Raw genomic sequence first — 20560 nt, 5'->3', positions numbered from 1 at the left:
ATCCTATTTAACTAGGAATCCTTGTCGATATATCCCGAAGGATTTATCTTTCTCATATCATCTTCACTTATATTTCGTTCATCCGATCAGGTGAGTAATCACTCCCCTTTTTACTTATTTTTATATCTTTTTGGGGACATATGCGTATCGTATCATATTTATCTATTATCTAGTATTCAAAACCGCAACTGTTTAACCCTTGTGTGTATATCAGTTTATGCCTACCTTGCTATTTGCTTACTTGTTTTATTTGAACCACATTCGGAGAGGTCCAACATATTCTCAGTCTAGTATGATCATACGACCGTCGTAGTGGCCGGCGTCCGACGCGTTGACAATGGTTTCACCGACATCTCATTTTTGGTAACCAATGTCCATTCGTATGGCAACGGTTTAGCCCTTGCTTTATGTTTGATTGTTTGTGTATGTGCTATGGTTTAACTATTTATCTCACAGGAACAGTTTGCATCTTTCTTTATATATTATATATACTATTACTGTTGTGTCTGAAACTGGTGTTTTACTCACTCAACATGTGTTGTTGACAAAAATATATTTTATGCGCATTTGCAGGTTATCAGCTTGGTTGTTTAGCAAGATGGAGATCACGTAGAGATGCCTTTTAGGATACAAATAATTAATCATTGTTGTAGTTTCTTTATACTTGATGTACTTAACTGTAATTATTTCATTTAAATAAATTAAATAGATATTGTCATTTATTAATCTTGCTTGATAGTAACCTTTGAAAAGCTGTGAGCAATCAGTTCGCCCCGGCATTTCCGCCGTAGGTTGGGGTGTGACAGATTGGTATCGGAGCTGAAGGTTTAAGATAGGTCGTTAGTGATGCCTTAGTAACATGCTTAGGAACCCCATACGTGCTTATCTGTTTACCTGATGTGTTCTATTTGATTGTTTACAGCTTACGTAATTGCTTGTTTGATTAGATATTATTTAACTGCTTAGTTAATTGTTTATATTATTGTCATGCACACACACACAACTCCGAAGCTATGCTTCACTCTCAAAATATTTTATTAATCCGAGACTATGTCTCATTCTCAAAATATTTTATAACTCCGAGGCTATGCCTCAATCTTAAAATATTTCTAATGACTTTTATTAGATTGCCTTTTATTGTCGGAAATTTCCTTGTGAATTTCATAGCTTTATTTTTGCTCTTTTTCACTTAAAACTAGGAAGTGTAACAAAATTCCCCGCCATAGTGGAAATTGTCATGCGACCGACACTTTAAGCGTTTAACGTAATCGGCCAAACGGTTACACCCTTTATTGAGTTTTATTGTTTTTAAAATGTCTAGTCAGGTGTAAAACCCATGGGACGCCATGGACACGCCAACTATACATTTGCTCAATTCGTTATACTTGCGATATTTTGTTTGAGCATTATCATCTGTGGTGATACACGAGATGTTTCAACTACTTATGCTTGAGTTCGTTTATTCGTTATTTAGTTTGGTCGGTCAAATCGCCATGTAACGCTCATGGGCCGACGAACTCAATTGGTTCGTTGATTCGTTAATTAAGTTGGGTCATTCAAATTGCCATGTAATGCTCATGGGAGGCCGACTAACACATTTGTTTTGGTTTTGGTATGCTAATAAGTTGGGGAAACAAAATGCCATGGAAAGCTCATGGGAAACCAAACACATCGATGAACATTCATTATTTGTTTATTTGTTTGATTTTTATATGAAACAATTTATGATTTGAATTAACTATTCGATTATTCAATTATTATATAATTACTCAATTCCTTACTTACTAAATCATTTTTGAATCAAGATCTATTGGTTCGATCTATTCATACACTGAAAACATTTTTATTCTCCTGATCGGATATAAATTCTTCATTCATTAAGCCTCGGTTATCACAAGCCAATCAAAACAATTTACACTCTACTAGTTTCCACCTATTCATCTTATCACATTATTATCAAAATATCCAGTAATTTAAATAATATTATCCCACAATTTAAGAATCAAATGGCTTTCTTATACTCATGGTATTATATATATATATATATATATATATATATATATATATATATATATATATATATAACTTATTAAGCATATTTCAAGTATTCAACCTCAAATTTTAATTGTTAAAACATATTAAACTTTGATAAAACTCATTCACTCCTCAAATTAACTCATTGATTTTCAATATTTATGAAAAATCATCAACATAACCTATTTAAGTTTCATTTATACAATAACTCTTATGAAATCTATGCACATATCCAATCTTCTCATTAAATCACATCTTTATTAATCATAGAATGTTTTCTCAACTTTAAACCACATCAACCATTTATTTTTCTATAACCGCTTCATGGCCACATGTTAGTCAAGCAGATAGTTCCCGCGATCTCTAAAATATGAACTCAATTTTCAAAACATAAATGCAATCAAATCAATCTTGTTCACTAACTTCTTCTCTAATAAATTCAATTCAATTACCCCTACTTATTCTCATAACCACAACAATAACAAACGCAAGCCTACAACAACAACTACATGCTATTAATCCAATTAACAATCAATCTCAACAAAATCATGGCGTCTCGAACAAGGAACTTTACTTCAAAATTCACTCATTACGCTTCACTTGCCACTATCACTATTCAATTCAATCCTCATATCGTTTTGCACCCAATGTAATCGTTCGATTATCTTGTTAACACTTGCCACAACTATGGAAATCCTAATTACCTACGCCATGTGTGTTCCCGATTCAATCATATTCTTCATGCTCAAAGTTTCCAAACTTACTCTATTAAACCCTACGTTGTAACCTAATCAAAATATTTTAGTTCAATCGACTTTAATTATTCAAATTTTTATAGCACTAATTAATCAAGTTATTCATAACTAAGTTTACAAAGAGGATGTTTTTGTCATTTTTATCTAAACATAATTTATTTTTCTCAAAACGTTCAAGTTTTTAATCAATTTTTTTTTTATTTAAACAATTTTAATATCAATAGTTTATTAATTTTAAGTGACTATGATCATGCAATAAAATCTGTCTTTTCAAAAGACAACCTTCTATAATACCGTACTCCTAGTTACCTCTTGTCCTCATTTATCTCAATTCGTTCCACTCTCAAACCTAAAGAATTCTTTCCTTTTCAAACTTCCAAGGATTTATAACTTTTATCAAAAAAAACGTTTTAGGGATTTTAATATTTTATTTAACACACTAAAAAAAATCATCTTTTTAGCAAAATTTTACACAATGACTGTCTTCTATTTATAACCAAAACGTATTAAGATTCATGTTTTTTTTCTCTAAAAATCATGTCTTTCAAATGTTTTGGAAAACCAACACGATAAGACGAATTATGTGGACCATCCGACGATCTACGTAATTATGGAGGCCTACATAATTATCGAAGTCCTCGCATGGAAATCATAATGTGTGCAATTGTGTGTCATAATATAGAATCGAAAGTAGTTGGGATAACGGTACAAATGATGAAATGACAAGGACATGGTGGATACGCCGCTGATACATCCTATATATAAGTGTCCTTATCGGATTTTCATTTGGAGCGTTCTTTTGACTATTCAAAATTCCGTGTTATGACAAATTTTAAAAGTTATATTTAAAAATTTTTTTCTTAAAATTTAATGGTTTGTTATATTATCCTTTAATTTCGAGACGAAATTTCCTAAAGTAGGGGAGACTGTAACAACTCGGGGTTTCAAACTAATATATTTTATATCCAATACCCGACCCGTTTTCATTTTCGGGTGTTTTAATCAACAAAATTTCGCATTTATCGAATTAATAATATTTTATTATTTATTCTTTACTATATTATTTATTATATATAAACAACTTTCATTTAAATGCAATTTACACCCTACTCTATAATTTAACCTCATTTTGTATCCACATTGAAACTATGGGACTTTTTAGCAAATCTAATTTAAATATTTTATTTAATACAAACCCAAGAATCGTAACCCGTATTTGAACCCATGATCGTGACCAGTTTATATAAATAACCAATTAGGAAACAAGATCAAATTCGTTCAATTGATTCGTTTATGCTAATTTAACCTAAACCGACATTATTGATTTAGAAACCAAGATCATTATGAAGCGGATTAACAAAAATAATCAAAACCGTCTTTGATCGCTATGTCAACATACCATTTGCAGTTGATAATAATTCAATTAAACTGATATGCACGCTCATTACACCCTCGCGACCCAATCCCTAACTTGAATTGGATTATAACACGCTGCTGATATCAAAATTCGATGCTGTTTTGGCCGTCGTCCCTCCCTCACCGTTCTCCATTTACTCTACATCATATCTGGTAATTAAAACTCGCCTTTTGGTCGTTTGTAACCCTTAATCAGTAACCCTATGCTTAATCGAATAATTAATAACGGATTGAACAAGTTCTTGATTTAGGATTCTTTTGATTTGGGGGTTATTTGGGGATGCCATATTTAATCTAGTTTTCTCGTTTCTTAAACCACAGATCTCTTGGATCAACTGGTTTGTTGGGTGTTTGTTAATCATATGTGAGCCGGCCAGGCGCGGGTTCGAGCCCTGGCCAGCATGTTTTTGTTTTCTTTTAAATGTTTTGGTTTTTGTATTAAATCCTTATAATCAATATAAATGTCAAATAAACTTTATTTTTGCGAATCCGACACGTCTAGCTTAACGTAGCCTATTGTGAGCAATTTTATGAAACGTTAGTGTGTGTGTGTGTGTATGTATATAAATTGTTTTCTTTTAAATAAAAAGGTATAAAACTAATAAACACGTTAAGTATATATTTATCAGTTGTTCATAAACTAACTTTCGTCGTGGACTTAAAATATATATTCGCCTAAATATTATTATTATAATTATTTAACTTATTTTATGATTTTCTTATATATTATGATTATATATTGAATATTTAAATATTGGATTGTATTTATTCAAATATTACAAGCATATCTCATATTTTATTAAAGTATTTTATTTTAATTATTTATCTAATTATATATGTATCCCACTATTGTTATAAGTATATTTTATACTAAATCTATATATTTTAACTTATTTTATTAGTATATTTGGTTCAAGTACAAACAATGATATTTTTATAAAGATAATCTTTTTATAAATATATGATGAACAATAATATTAATCTTTGCAATAATAATCCATATAGAAATAAATCGTTCAATCAATAATACGCATTATCTCATTTGTTAATAACTCATAATGCTAAATTATGTTAAATCATTTATAACTAATATATATTATCCTATTTAACTAGGAATCCTTGTCGATATATCCCGAAGGATTTATCTTTCTCATATCATCTTCACTTATATTTCGTTCATCCGATCAGGTGAGTAATCACTCCCCTTTTTACTTATTTTTATATCTTTTTGGGGACATATGCGTATCGTATCATATTTATCTATTATCTAGTATTCAAAACCGCAATTGTTTAACCCTTGTGTGTATATCAGTTTATGCCTACCTTGCTATTTGCTTACTTGTTTTATTTGAACCACATTCGGAGAGGTCCAACATATTCTCAGTCTAGTATGATCATACGACCGTCGTAGTGGCTGGCGTCCGACGCGTTGACAATGGTTTCACCGACATCTCATTTTTGGTAACCAATGTCCATTCGTATGGCAACGGTTTAGCCCTTGCTTTATGTTTGATTGTTTGTGTATGTGCTATGGTTTAACTATTTATTTCACAGGAACAGTTTGCATCTTTCTTTATATATTATATATACTATTACTGTTGTGTCTGAAATTGGTGTTTTACTCACTCAACATGTGTTGTTGACGTTTATGCGCATTTGCAGGTTATCAACTTGGTTGTTTAGCAAGATGGAGATCACGTAGAGATGCCTTTTATGATACAAATAATTAATCATTGTTGTAGTTTCTTTATATTTGATGTACTTAACTGTAATTATTTCATTTAAATAAATTAAATAGATATTGTTATTTATTAATCTTGCTTGATAGTAACCTTTGAAAAGTTGTGAGCAATCAGTTCGCCCCAGAATTTCCGCCGTAGGTTGGGGTGTGACAGTCGGCACGTATGTCCGGACTCGGTCATCTTTTCAAGCTTTCTATTCTCCTTTTCAAATAGCGTATGTGCCTTAATCGGCACTTTATAATGTAGCATGTAAAAAACCTGAATGTTATGGTCTTTCTTCAACTTAATCCGGGAGTGTTCAAATGTTGTGTCGATTGCAACCTTCTGGGCTTCTATAACCTCAAGGGCATAAGCCACAAGTGTGTGGAGGGTGTTGTTGGCCCCGTTAAGGTGCCTTTTTAGGTTCGCGTGCTGACTCTCGACTCGGTTTGTTGTACTCTCGCCGAAGTTTAACCGATCGGCCATCCAGCAAGATACAAACTTTTCCTTGTCTCGGTCCAGCCAGCTATGATGGATATAGTCCCAAACCTCTGAAAAGGAAACAAAAACAAACTTATGAAATGTACTACTAGATTAACACTAACTGCATATTTATAATCCAAAGGACTTACTTTCTTTCCCAATATTGCATAACATTTCTTGCAACTTTACACAGTTATATCCGTAATCATCGAACGTGGGAGACTCACACAAGACCGTCCACAATAGAGCGAAATCTTCTCTTGCCTCGCTATCATAGATACCCTGCCACTTTTTCTTTATATTCTCCCGTATGTGCCACCTGCATAGGTTTCCGGTAGCATTCGGGAATACTTGTTTACAAGCATTCATCAGCGCGGAGTCTCTGTCCGTGACTACGACGCGCGGCTCAATAGAATCCTCGAGCATACCTTTGAGGTGCTCGAGGGCCCATGTGAAATCCGTCTGGCGTTCCCTAAGTAGAACCGCGTGCGCGATACAGAACGACTTCGACGTCGACGTCACACCAATATACTGCACAAACGGCCACTTGTACATGTTTGTGTTGTACGTCGTGTCAATCAACAACAAATGGGGGAACGCACGTCACATTCTAGACGACGTGTCATGACAAAAGAATACATCCTCCATGCGGTTTGTGGAAGAGTTCTCCCGTGTGTAATAAACGAAATGGTTATCATTCAGGAAGTTTTCAAATACCTGCAACCGGTTTTATATGACGTTAATAAATATTTTTAAACATCCGTTGCAACAGGTCAAATTCAAAAACGTGAACCTGCATTGGGGTATCGTCAACTCTATTTTCTTTTTTCAACTTCTCTATAAGATTGTGTACATCCTTCTCAATAACGCAGGTTCCAGGAAACCGTTTGCGTAAGAGTGAAACAATTTTTTGTGTCTTCAAGACATCCGTGTGTAACCTCGCAACCATATCAACCTCCTCGTCGGACATTCTCCTTAGATACGCGTGACCCTCCTTAAAGACGAACGGCTCGTGGTTGTGCGTCTCGTTTACGACCTGAAGCTTCCAAATATCACCAACACGGTCGTGCCTTCCTTTTAGCTTAAACGGACAGCCCTTTTTTATACTGCCAGTACGCCTGATTGTGGCGGTGAGTTTTGGTTCGCCGCTGCGATTGCATCCAAGATCCACGGCGTTTGGCCTAGACCGCTGGACAACAACAACACACCCTTGCTCCCGACCTCTTTTCTTCGCCCACTCCTCAAGCTCCTCACGGGGAAAAAATAACTGAAACAGTTATAACGTCAGATTTAAAACACGTTCAAACTACTAATTACAAAATATTTTAATTTAACAAAACGTATGGTCTCGTACGTTATCCGTTTTATATGACACCGTTACCTCGCGAATGTAATTATCACCATCGTCGTCATCATCTTTGTTACCAGAATTATGTCTGTCGTAATCTTCGTCACCAGTCTCTTGAGGGGTTTCAAGAATATTTTCCGGTTCTGGTTGTGACCGATACGAGTCCCCTACTGGTAATGGGTACGAACGTTGACTACAGGAATACGGCTCCTCGGTATTAAACTGATACGAAGGCTGGGCAACGGTATTAAACTGGTACGAAGGCTGGCCAATGTAAGGCGGGTCTTCTGATAAATGGTATGACGGCTGACCATAATCATTTTCAGGCTGTGACCAATACGAACTGCTGCTATGAGCCACATCCCAATGCGGATGGTCGTGCACAAAATATTCCTAAAAAAATATATTGTTAACAAATCTAATTTCAAAAATGACTGACGACGGGTAAACCAAATAAACATGTGACAATACATGGTTCAGATTTGGTAATGCCGCCTCCCCGTCATAATCTACAAACACCGGCGGTGCCTAATTCAAATCCGGAATACTTGACTCCTCGTTTGTCCTCGGCGGGCTCGGAAAATAACCATCGAACAGCCACGACATTTTTTGAGTTGGGGTTTTGGACACTTTGTATATTCATATATGCATGTTTGCATGCTAATATATACTACAAGATTTTCTGACTGAATAATTGATATGTGCCTATACGCCATGTTAAGTGCTCAACGGGGCGTATAACTGGTCAACGACAAGCTGCTCCAATCAAATCATCGGATGGCATCGACGTTGTCGATCAAATCAATCGCGTCAATTAAAACGCCACGGTAAGGGCTATACGCGGGGTTTGGTCCGGTGTGCGGGTGTGGTTAGCAACGCTGTTTTTTTTTCTACTTCTAAAATAGATTTTAATAAGAATTAAAATTGCCTATGTTTTTCCTTACGTCTCTTTCATATTATTTAGCTATTAGGTTTGTTTCGCAACAAACTAGACATTGTTTTGAACCCATTTTTTTAACCAAATTGTTATACATTGCCAAATCTGTGAATATACAATATTCAGGTGTTGCAGTGATGTTCAAGAATCAAGATCCCACGTTCCATTCATTTTACAACAGTCTCCTTAAAATTTTGCAGTGGATTGATAAGTTAAACACGCTAACACTTCTATTATTCAGTTTTAGCAATTTATTATTATCGATAATCAATACATCAAATATAAATTATAAATTCATAAATAATAGTTTGTTTTCATTGATAGCTAGTAAGATTCTTCCACGCGATGTGACATGAATTAAGTTGGTATCAATTCGGTTAGTTACGGTATCGGCATTCGTCATAGCAACCGAAAGATAAAACCCAAAAAGTAAAGTCATGATGTGTCCGAAATGATATCAACACGCGTTTGACATCAACCGAAAAGCATAACAGGTGCCGGTTCTGATAATAACAAAACTGATCTTGTGTAATCATTTTTGTATTTAACACACATTATTAAAGAAAAATGAAAACCCACAAGATAAAAGTAAAAGTAAATGTAGTTTAAAAGAGTCACATATCCATGTAAAATCAAATGAAGTATCCGTATATACATGATTTTCAGTCCCGTCAATTGTTTCTCTGTCATTATTTTAACAAAGATCCCAAATTGTAAGATGTATCTATTCGTGTGACAAACCTACCGATTTGTAAAAAAACAAGGTACAACGGTGACAAAAACCCAACGAAACTATAATCATAATACACCCATGATTTACATACATTTTCCGTTCGTTCGTGTATGCATATGCAACTATGTTAAGCTATCGACTAATAACTCACTGAATCGGCTAAAATGCCAAACTCATGCATTTAAAAAAAAAAAACCGGATCAACACATCCGCTCATCATCAACATTGGACGGATTTGTGTACTCAGACTCATGAATTGGCTGCAAAATGACTGAAAATGGTTTCAAGTGTTGACTGGCTGATGCTATACTCTGCTATCCCTAGTTGGTTTCTGCATCACAGCATATTATTTAGTTAGAAGAATCATATAACATAAAAAACATACACACACACACCTGTTTCGCTCTATGAGTCCAAAAACATCGGCAAGTGAGAAGTCCTCTCCACGTGGTAACTAAAAAAATGTTAATAAATTGATCAACCAATTGAAAACTAAATATAATATGTATAAACTGATTAACAGCAAGCAGGTACCTGATATTTAACACTCAATCCATTGGAACCTTGAGATGTGGCCCCAGGAAACGAAGCTAGAACAAATGAATCTATCACCGAGAATTTCTCTTTCGCTAACCACCACTCTGAGAAAATTGGTAGCGGGAGACCACCTGGCATGTCAACCACCAACTAGTCAAAATCCACAAAACATATACATAATTATGTGAACATGTATAAAGAAAAGGTACCATCACGGGCCAGCTGTTCAGGTAATTGCTCATCAAACACGCCACTAGAGCCGACATGATCTGTAAGAGTTCTTACTCTTTCTTCGTTTCCAAGCCACCGTCCGATCAATATTATCATCTCTTTTGATAAACTAATCTCAGTGGCCCGGTCCCTCTAATACAAACCTCCAGGTCACCAAAAATGCTTCTTGGATGAGACGGGATGTCAAATAGCCTTTCTTGAATCATTTGACAGTGTCTTTCCAAATCACCCGAGCTCACTTCAGTAGGTTTCACCTAATCATAGAAATACATAAATCGTTACTTACGAAAAAAAAAAAGAAAGAAAAACAAGAATATAATCAAGAGATTTTTACCTCCAGCTCAAGATGATTTCCAAATCGTGTTTTTAGATGTTGTGGACTGCCGATACACCTTAGTTTTCCTCCGACCTTAAATTACATGGACCGAATTAGAGTTTCGGTAACCATAGATATTACAAAAAAAAAAATGCACAACGCTCCTTGTAGTTTGACCATTTTGTAAGTTTGGTCCCCAAAGCTAAAAAATTGCAAACTTAGTCCAAAATTGTGTGAGGGTTTCATGTTTAGTCCCCACCATTAATCCTAGTAGTTTTTAAGAGAAAAGTATGCACCATTCATGTTAAGGGTGATTGCTTCTTTTCGAATTAGAAACCCTAATAAAATAGTTTTCAAAGTACAAAACTCCTAACGTCAACTTCATCACCTTCGGTTTTTAAATTGAACATTCTATCTGCGCTGCCTAAGGTGATGAAAGAGTATTTTATTAGGGTTTTAAATTTGAAAAGACACAATTACCCTCACATGACTGACATATGACATCACAATTCCGTTAAAACTAATTGGGATTAAAGGTGGGGGGACTAAACGTGCAACCCTCTCACAAATGCTTGAACTAAGGGACATTTTGTGAAATTTCCTTTTCTCTATTATAGAAAAAAAAAAGGGGGAGGGGGGGGGGGGGGAGACTAATACCATTATCCCGATTCTTGTGCAAAGAGCTTGAGCTTCATTCATGCTGTGAGTAGTTAAAATAACAGCTGTCTTTCCGCTTCTAGTTGATAAACGAGATATAACTTCCCACATAAACCGTTTCGCAATAGGATCCATTCCTGGGAAACATCATTACACAAGTCTCGTTTTTTAAGTCTTCTACTAAGGAAAACAACAAATACAAATATCATATATAGGTTATAAATAACCTGTGGATGGTTCATCCAAGAAAACAATAGGAGGATCTCCAATCATTGCAATTGCAACGGATAACTTGCGTTTGTTCCCGCCACTTAAAGTGAATGATTGTTTAGAAGCATGCCTCAACAAGTCAAACTCTAACATCTTATCCATTACAACCTGCCAAATTTGAAACATTAGCTAGTGTGACATACAAATGTACATTTTATCCTCATGAAATCAGGTACAAAAGATAGAAAACAGTTACGTAAGACATACATTGTCCAGCATGGATTCTGGGACGCCTTTTATTCTTGCATAGAGTTCAAGATGTTCTTGAACGGTCAGAAATTCTAGCAGAGCATCAAATTGTGGACAATAACCGATCTGAAACACAATTCATTAAAATATGTATATGTACTAACTGTATATATTTAATCTAAAATATAATAATGACCCATTAGTCATTATTAATGAGTAAGAGAATGAAATAGCCTACAAGCTGGCGAGCAGCCTTTGGATTCAATCGCATATCTTGACCGAAAATAAATGCAGTTCCATCACTTGGATATACTTCTCCTGCAAGTAATTTTACAAGTTTCAGAGAGTGAAATAGGTTGACTAATAGTCAAATACACAACTTGTTGACCCAAATTGATGTACCCGATAGCATAGATAAAGTAGTGGTCTTCCCAGCTCCATTTGTTCCCAGAAAACCAAAACATTCTCCTTCTTGGACTGAGAAAGTCAATGAATGGACTGCAACTTTCTTACCATGTTTTCTCCCTCCCGGGAATACCTAATATACAACAAAATGGTTAAACAGACTGCATTGCTTTAATCATATTTTGAAGATAAAATGACAAATTAAAAGTGTAAAATAACCTTGCGAAGATTACGCAGGTAGATAATGGCTTTATCAATGGAGCCTGAAAGAACCCTGTTTCTTTCAGTTTGCACGTCTATATCTTCCTCAAGATCAATAACAGTGTTTTTTGTCAAAAGGGGTTCAGAATATGAATCAGAAACAGTTGGATCGGTTCTTCTGAGCCGTTTCAAAAAGCCACTCATGTCAAATGAGTTTAATTTGTGGAGAGGGAAAACTTCAAGCCCAAGTGTTAATAGAAAATAAATGATACCCTGTCACACATAAAAATAAATAAATACTTTTATGCCATTTAGCAATTATGCTAAACGATTATAATAAATAATCAGAAACACACCTCAGCTGCCAGATAACAAATAGATCCACCAGACACATTCCACCCGAAATATCCTTCACTCGATCCGATTTTCATTCCTTGACGTAACAAAGCGAGTGAACCGAGCCCGTCAGCAAAACAAAATCCTGGAGATAGTCGGAAGAAATTCTGGTCCAAAACATAGTGAAAATATTGTAAATCAATAGTATGCTTATAAATAATCTATATTGACAGATTACTACTAATTACCAACCTTGAGAATAGAATTCAAGTTTTGAGTTGCTGGTATCAATCCCATAATGAATGATATTACCATGAGAACGATCCCCGTGAAAAAGTGGACCAAGAGAACAACATTCTGAAAACATAATAAAACAATCAGCATAAAAGTGTGTAACATTTTGGACTTTTGGTTACATGATGCCATGATAACATTTGTAATACCTGTGCCATACTGTGTTCTGAAAAGAAAAAAGTGAGGCAATATGTTGAAGATGCAATTGCAAAACCATATTCCAACAGAATGAGAATTGTAGGCAATAAAGAACCGCTTCCAATAAACTGTTCTAAGCCTAAAAATATGAAAACAATGTCTAAGATATCAAATATAACACTTATAATATACCTTAAAAGGTATCATTAAAATGGAAGTTGGAGATGTACCAAATATGTAAAAGAGAATCATTGCAAAAGTGGAAGGGGCTAAGAAGCTTATGAAGTCCCATATATATGTCGATACCCAATATGACAATATAGATACACCACTAATTAATTGTTGATGTTTGGCTTTCACTTCACGCTCCTACATAAACATATACCATGTTATAACCAAAGAACAAAATCCCATAAATTATTTGTTTACATTGTAAGTGATAATACATACCTTCACAATAGCAACAGCAAATGAAGCGGGAATGAAGGAAAAAGCGATACTCACAATAATAGCTGCTGAAAATGCATCCAGATCCTACACAGGTCATAAAATGCAGCATTTAAATACATGCTAGAAAAGAATGTTTTACTGTGAACAAAGACATATACGTGGCGTTGCAGGCGTTGACTTTCGGTCATTGGTAACGGATGATTACGTGTTTGTATGGTCATATTCTCATTAAGTGTAGCCAGTCTAAGAATTGCAGCATTCATTAAATTGATAAATGTCGGTGCAGCATGCTGACATGTGCTGTTGTGTAGAACCGTGTACCCCATACTACCATCATCATTCTGTGGGTCCATTACAATGGCCCCATATCTGCATCAAGATAAACATAACAATGATAAGTGATTAATTCTAGTAACAAGCTTCCAAATGCAAGAAATTTAACCTTGACTCATAAGACTCGTTAAAGCTGGACATCAGGTATTCACTCATGGAAAGCAAAAGTGGGCCTAAAGTGGGCCCTGCTGCCTCAATAGCATCTTCTAAAGCCTTATCAGGATCAGGAAACCGGTATGTGCTCTCTTTAAACTTTTGAATCCAGCCACCTTCTATATGATGTGAAACCTCTTGTGCAATAGGTAATGATAGATCATAAGGAATGGGTCCACCGCCACCTTCGCCGCTAAGTAGCGGATTAAAGTAGGAAGTTGTAAAGGTTATAGCTGGTTGATCAGGATGTGGCTTTAATTCCAGCAACAGAAGACCAATAAACAAAAAGACTGCTGGAATTAATAACTGAAACACAATTGTCTTCCTGTCTCTTCGAGCTGATATCCATCTCTTTATAAGCAATGCTTTTGAATGCTTCCAGAATGTTGACTGTGTTATAAACGAAGGGCAACAGCCATGCACACTTACAAAGTTTAAAAAACTTAAGGCGGCTGTGATAAAAAGTGTACACACTCTGCCAGTTATATAACTTCCAAAAATTTTGGAACGAGATGTTTTACTTTTATCCTCAGCATAATCATCACAGATTTGAGATGGAATGGAATCAGGTAGAATAATATTATTTTTTTCTTCTGTATACTCGTCTTCAATAATGTCAGATCCTGCAACTCGTAAGAAAACCTCCTCTAGGGTTGTTACAGATATTCCATAACTTTCTATGCCTATATCTGTAGGGCCCTCATGCTCCAAGCTAGGATCTGACTTTGTTATGCAGCTTTCAATTTCCCTAAACATGTACTCGAAGGAAGCTGAAGATATTAGAGGAAGCTTGAAAGAAATTTCTGTCCCAACCTGTAAATAATTAATTCACATCAGCATCAAGATTGACCAATCACAAGTAACAACATTAAAACATTTTCTAAGTAAGCAAGCAAACTTGAGATATACTTCGCTCACGCATGTTGCTGACGGAATATGTCTGTACACAATGTCAGCAGCTGCAGAGGCCCCAGGTGAAGTCTGAAAATAAGAAACAGTTAATGAAATGAAATGAAATGAAATGTGAGTAATATAATGAAAATTTTCCAGAATTTAAAAAAGCAAGTTGAGCAAAGAAAGCACACCTTCACCAATGTAAGAGTATAGCCAACTCCATATTGGTGCTTCAAGTAGAGAGAACTGCTCAAAATAAAAATGAAAAAATAATTACACCTCAACTTAAATTATGTAAAATAAAATTTTAAAATTCATGAAGAGGTGACACAACCTTCCGCAGCATTTCAAAGAACCATTAGCCATAATTGCAATCCTGTCTCCAAGCACATCTGCTTCATCCATTGAGTGTGTAGTTAGTAATATTATTCTGCCTTTTTTTATTCTTTTGATGAGCTGCCATGTCAGCCTCATTGAATATGGGTCCATTCCACTAGTCGGTTCATCAAGAATAACAACCTAAGAAAAAAAAAGAAAAATGAATAACCATCAACAAATAAACTTGATTCTAGTATTCTAATCTTACCTTACTGTCTCCAATTAATGCTATGCCAAGAGACAACTTCCTTTTCATGCCTCCAGAAAGAGCATTAACAACCGTATTAAGTTTATCTGCCAATCCCACCTAATAGCCAAACAATATTAGTAACAGATCATGACAAAGAATACACTGCAGACTTTAAGAAAACAAACTATTTTAGTAGAGTTTAGGAACTAACTTCATCGGCCATTTCAGTTACACTGCTGTCCAAAGATTCCACAATCACTCCCTTTATATTAGCAAAAATTTCCAAATGTTCCTTCACCTGAACGTTAATAGTTCAAAAAACTGGACGTCTTCAAAATATAAATAAAAATTAAAGGAGTGAAACAATACTATATCTAATAATGAGATGAAAACTTTAACATCTAACTTCTCAAGAACCAATCGAATGCACTTAGTTACCGTTAACTCTGGAAAAAGGATGTCATATTGAGGGCAAACACCTAGATTATTCCTAATGTCGTCCTGCAGAAACAAAAAAAACAGATGAAATTAATTTTCAACAAAAGCAACTCAGTCAGAAATTATAGTTTATTACCATGTCTGTTAAAATGCTTTGTCCAAAAACCAAGGCGTCTCCAGAAGTGGGAGCAAGAAGGCCAACAAGCATGGAAATTGTTGTGCTTTTGCCAGCACCATTATGTCCTGCAGAATCAACTTGTTAAAAAAACCATGTATTATTTATCTCTACATGAAAAATGGATTCAGTTACCTAGAAGTGCAAGTATTTGGTTTTCATATAATGTAAGCTGTAAAGAATCAACCGCACAACAATTCCCCTTGCTACCACTATACACCTTGTGCAGATTCTTAATCTGAATGCATCTACAACCACAAACATGTATATAAGAATTATGCATGTATATATAATATATGCAAGATAGAGCAACTATAAATTCATTTAAAAAAATGTCCACCTGCCATCCAACTCTTGCTGCTTCATGTCTAAGCTTATACCTTCCATTGCTGACTGAGAAGACGTGCATTTCTCCTTGGAATGATTATCACCATTAACTTCTGAACTGGAATATTTCTGTTTAAATATATTTATCTTACTCCAAAATCCTTTTGGAAAGATGTAGTTCCATGGGTACACCACCCCTCTCTCCTTGTTGAGGGCCTGATTACGTAAATGTTAAAAGTTAGCCCTTAATCAGTTAAAACTTATTAGGACCTGCAAAAGGATGGTGACGTAACAGAAGATGTACCTTATCAAGATACAGGCCAATTGCAAAGTACAATAAAGAGTCGAACACCATCATAGCTAGACATACTAAAAAGCACACTCCAGAAGATGACTACAATGTACAAAGATAGTACATTTGAAAAACAGTTCAATATAATTAAGTTAGATGTAAAACAAATAACACTTACCCGCCACATGTTGCTCCAACGGAGCCCAACATGTGCACGCTCATAATCAGCAAAATTAACTGATCCTAAAGCAAACGCTGTAGGCGAAAGCAAAGAAGCCAGCACCTTCAAAGCCCTACAAGTAAACAGCCATTTAAATCATCATAAAATCAAAAAGAACTATTGTTAACTGCATATATGATAGCTTACATAGAAACAGCTTCATCATCGACCGTATAGTAAGGAAAAAAGGCTCCAAGAAAAGCAAGAGTTCCAACTGCCACAGCTGATTTTGCTCGTGTGAAGAAAGTAGAGATCAAAAAGGATAGCATTATGGCACTCAGCCCAAACAGAAAGAAATACATGAACACCAATGATTTATCACTGTACTTAAACAGCGTGTTCATTGTGCAAACAGTGATAATTGCTGATGAAATTGCAAACTGCAGAAACCATTAATCATAAGAAACAACTACCAGTTAAAAGAACATAAATTCTTCTTAAAATATAAATCACCTGTAAAGCATATGTAATAAACCAAGAAAGATGAAATATCTCATCTTTTAGTCCCATCATGTAAAGCCCTTCTTTTATTTTCTGCTCCTGAAACATTTTGTAGCAAAAAGGTAATTGGTAAGCCAAAGATACATATATCATAAAGTTAAACTAAAAATAAGTATATCAAACCTTTTCAAAAACCGAATAGCTGATTAGGCGAGAGATTGGAAAAAGAAACCCTAATAAGTACCTGGCATTACCGACTAGGTCACATAAAACATATAAAATTCTAGTAAAACAAGGTCAAATAAGATGTTAGATACATACAGGACTCCCATAACATCCTTGATAATGGACTGAAACTCATCATCCGTATAATCACGAGTTGGAAACGGGGCTAGCCTTATGGTTGATGGTGTGAATTGAGTCCATGGAATCTTAACCGAGTTAGGCGCCTTTTGTTGTGCATAAAAGATAATAAATGAATCCATGACTTGCTGGAGCTGAAAAAAAGCTTAAAAACAATTATGAATGTTAACTTATTATACCCTATAAATTTCAAGTTAAAGACTAAATAAACAGGATTATAAACTGGAACTTACAGTTAGAAAACCGCTGTAGCCGTACTGCAAAATTGGTATCTGATTGAGGCCTAACTCCAAGTCATTTACATAAGGACCATTAATATCCATGATGCTTTTAACATCTGGAAATCCTGAAAAGGCCCATGTGTGATTGAGCCGAATGCTATAATCATATAAATAAGGGCCTTGGCCATGAAACACTATTGCTCCTTTTATTTTTGGATTCGAACAGTTCCTGTATAAAGAAACAACAAATAAACGAGTTGAATGGACCCTTTTATACAATTCAAAAGCAGTTTTTCCATGGAGATGGAGACAATTACAAAAGCAACCATATACAAGCATAAAGAGAGGAAGGATAGTACTCACTTAACTTCATCGCAAGCAGCATAAGCATCTGATTTTAAATAGGTCTCAAGCTCTAACTCATCTGTGTATACTTTTGTAACCAGCTGTCAATATCAAAAGAGAAACTAAGTTTGAGAACCATCACATCATTTCAAGCATGAACTTATATTTAAAACATATGAAAAAAACTAAAAGTTAACAAAATCATGAAGAGGTAAAACAAAAGGTAAATACAAAAATATGAAAATGAAATTATCAGTTCAGTGTACCTTCATTAAGGGAAATTTAAGTGACAAGATGCTGATCATCGTCCGTGTATCACTTGTGTTAGGTGCAAAGGCCAAATACTCATTACCAGCAAACAATGACTGCAGGACTTGATTAAAAGTTGGTGATATATTGCTCATCCCCACTTCCACAAATGTATCGTTCTGAATGTACCTATAAGGATTTGCAAAATAAACTCGCATCAAAACGATTATTTTCAATGCAATCATGTTAAGCATGCTAATATCATTTCACTTGGTTATTTTTTATTATCTTGAGCAACTATCCCAAAAAGTATTTGATTAATACAATAAGCATTTAGACAATTACAGAAATCTGTTTATGTTGTAAATGAGGAGAAAGAATGATATAAATAGATCACAAAAACATACGACTGAGCAGGGTGGATCTTTGTATCAACTTGTGTCCTTATGGCTATTAACATCAGCATCACCACCAATGGAAGCAGAATCTGGCCATAAATAAAAGAAGATAATGTCATTTTTCAGTTCTAACTTCTAAATTCTGCCTATTGCATAGAAAAATTAACAGTTTCTTAGTTTTGGCACCAAGAGTAAAATTATCATGACTAGCCCCAATTCTCTGTCAAAAAGTTCAATATTCATTTAAAACTTTTATCAACACTTTTATTCATTCCAATATAACTACCAGTTTGATGTAATGTAGTTTTATAATTATTATTATTAATAATTTACAAAGTCTTTCTGCCAATAGTAGGTAAGGTAAATACATGAAAATCATCAATCAATGTTACATAGAAATTCCTCTATTATTCGGAACTATATGATTATGAGGAGCATTCTGTAATAACTAACATATTATTCTTGTACATCATATAAACCTTTCACTGATAAAATTTTCGATACGACGTGTAAGCACTAAGCATCTAAACAGAATTTCTAATCTCATTAACTTTATTTCATCCTTGTGGTCTGGTGAAGACAAAATAATGTGCAAATATATGTTAATTAAGCAGAGATTCAAACCGGAAACCCTAAGTTTGAATCAAACTGACATAACTAAACGCATAGCATGAGGATCGATGTCAAATTAATGAAATGAAACGGTGAATTGAAAGCAACAGAGTGAATTGAAGAATAATAATTGAATGAATAAGGAAGGACCTCAGCGAGAGTGATATAAGGATGGCGAATTTTGAGAAGCCAGTTCTTCCGGAGCATAGCCTTGAGTTGTCTCCATGAACTTCTTCTACTCGTTGTCATGATGATATTACTCTTATTTCCTTTTATTATTATTCGGTCCTCCATTAGAGGCTAAAACCCTAACGGAAATTGGAGAATAAGAAGATGATTTGAATGAAGAAGCCAAAGAGAGAAATGTGAATTTTGGAAGGAAGTTGGTGTTGACGGAGGAGGAGGAGTGAGTGTCTCCGTCGACGTTACGATGTTCCGTTAAACTCACTCCTTCCAAAAGTGGGCTTTGTTTTTATTTTTTCTTTTTCTCTTTTTTAACCACTCTTTTGTACTTTTCTAATTTAGCTAGTTTTATTTATTTCATATTCTCTGGAAAACAAAAGTTATTTGGTAATTATGGGTTGAGAAAGAAGATGAAGATGAAGATGAAGATGAAGATGAAGATGAAGATGGAGACGGATACGGCAAGGAAAGTAAGTTTTTGATTTATAACGATTATCTTCTTTTTTTTGTTTATAAGGATTAAGGATGCATTGTGTTGGGTCGATCAGAAGTTTTGTTTGTTTGATTTAAATAGTTTTTTTTTATATTCAGACGTTGATTTACAGAAGTATGGATTTTGGGTTTATGGCTTATTGACGTTCATGAAATGAGTGTGTATCGAGAGGGGGTCTTCTTTCATTAGCTTGTATGGTAGTTTTTAGACAAAAACATGGTTAGGACTTTTCTAATGTAATTTTGACTTATTTATTGATGTTATGACTTTTGAAGTTTATCCATAATATTAAGTTTATTTATGATGTGAGAATAAATATGAACTCAAATTTGGTTTAAGTTAAGTTTCGAGATACTATGGTTAGAAATGGATTTAATGGAATTTTTGTTTACTTTTAGAAATTA

At 34.7% G+C, this 20560-nt stretch overlaps 2 protein-coding genes across 2 annotated transcripts; both read right to left on the bottom strand.

The window, feature by feature from the left end:
* Window positions 1–4114: 4114 nt before the first annotated feature.
* Window positions 4115–6964, bottom strand: LOC143544361 (protein FAR-RED IMPAIRED RESPONSE 1-like). Its single transcript, XM_077036484.1, has 3 exons — window positions 6559–6964; window positions 6206–6477; window positions 4115–4174 (listed from the first exon to the last, which is right to left on the bottom strand). The coding sequence occupies exons 1-3, from the start codon at window positions 6962–6964 to the stop codon at window positions 4115–4117; spliced, it is 738 nt and encodes a 245-aa protein (XP_076892599.1).
* Window positions 6965–9433: 2469 nt separating this feature from the next.
* LOC143544374 (ABC transporter A family member 1-like) lies at window positions 9434–19729 on the bottom strand. The gene is given in 39 exon segments (XM_077036497.1): window positions 9434–9758; window positions 9823–9881; window positions 9962–10095; window positions 10174–10329; window positions 10332–10449; window positions 10530–10604; window positions 11169–11305; window positions 11396–11546; window positions 11646–11753; window positions 11866–11945; window positions 12030–12165; window positions 12252–12506; window positions 12590–12736; window positions 12822–12926; window positions 13013–13140; window positions 13232–13370; window positions 13452–13535; window positions 13610–13820; window positions 13894–14750; window positions 14847–14918; window positions 15023–15077; window positions 15166–15350; window positions 15418–15516; window positions 15611–15697; window positions 15838–15900; window positions 15974–16080; window positions 16148–16260; window positions 16353–16555; window positions 16644–16733; window positions 16810–16924; window positions 16999–17231; window positions 17305–17391; window positions 17476–17536; window positions 17614–17789; window positions 17889–18105; window positions 18240–18322; window positions 18488–18659; window positions 18878–18957; window positions 19631–19729. Coding segments are annotated over 39 exon segments (5559 nt in total). The 3' UTR covers window positions 9434–9676.
* Between the last annotated feature and the right edge of the window lie 831 nt (window positions 19730–20560).

This window comes from Bidens hawaiensis, unplaced genomic scaffold, assembly GCF_021521415.1.
Source record: "Bidens hawaiensis isolate Kalapana, Puna unplaced genomic scaffold, B.hawaiensis_p1.1 tig00013539_1, whole genome shotgun sequence".
In the NCBI taxonomy this organism is placed as follows: Eukaryota; Viridiplantae; Streptophyta; class Magnoliopsida; order Asterales; family Asteraceae; genus Bidens; species Bidens hawaiensis.
This window is presented reverse-complemented; position numbering and strand designations above follow the sequence as displayed.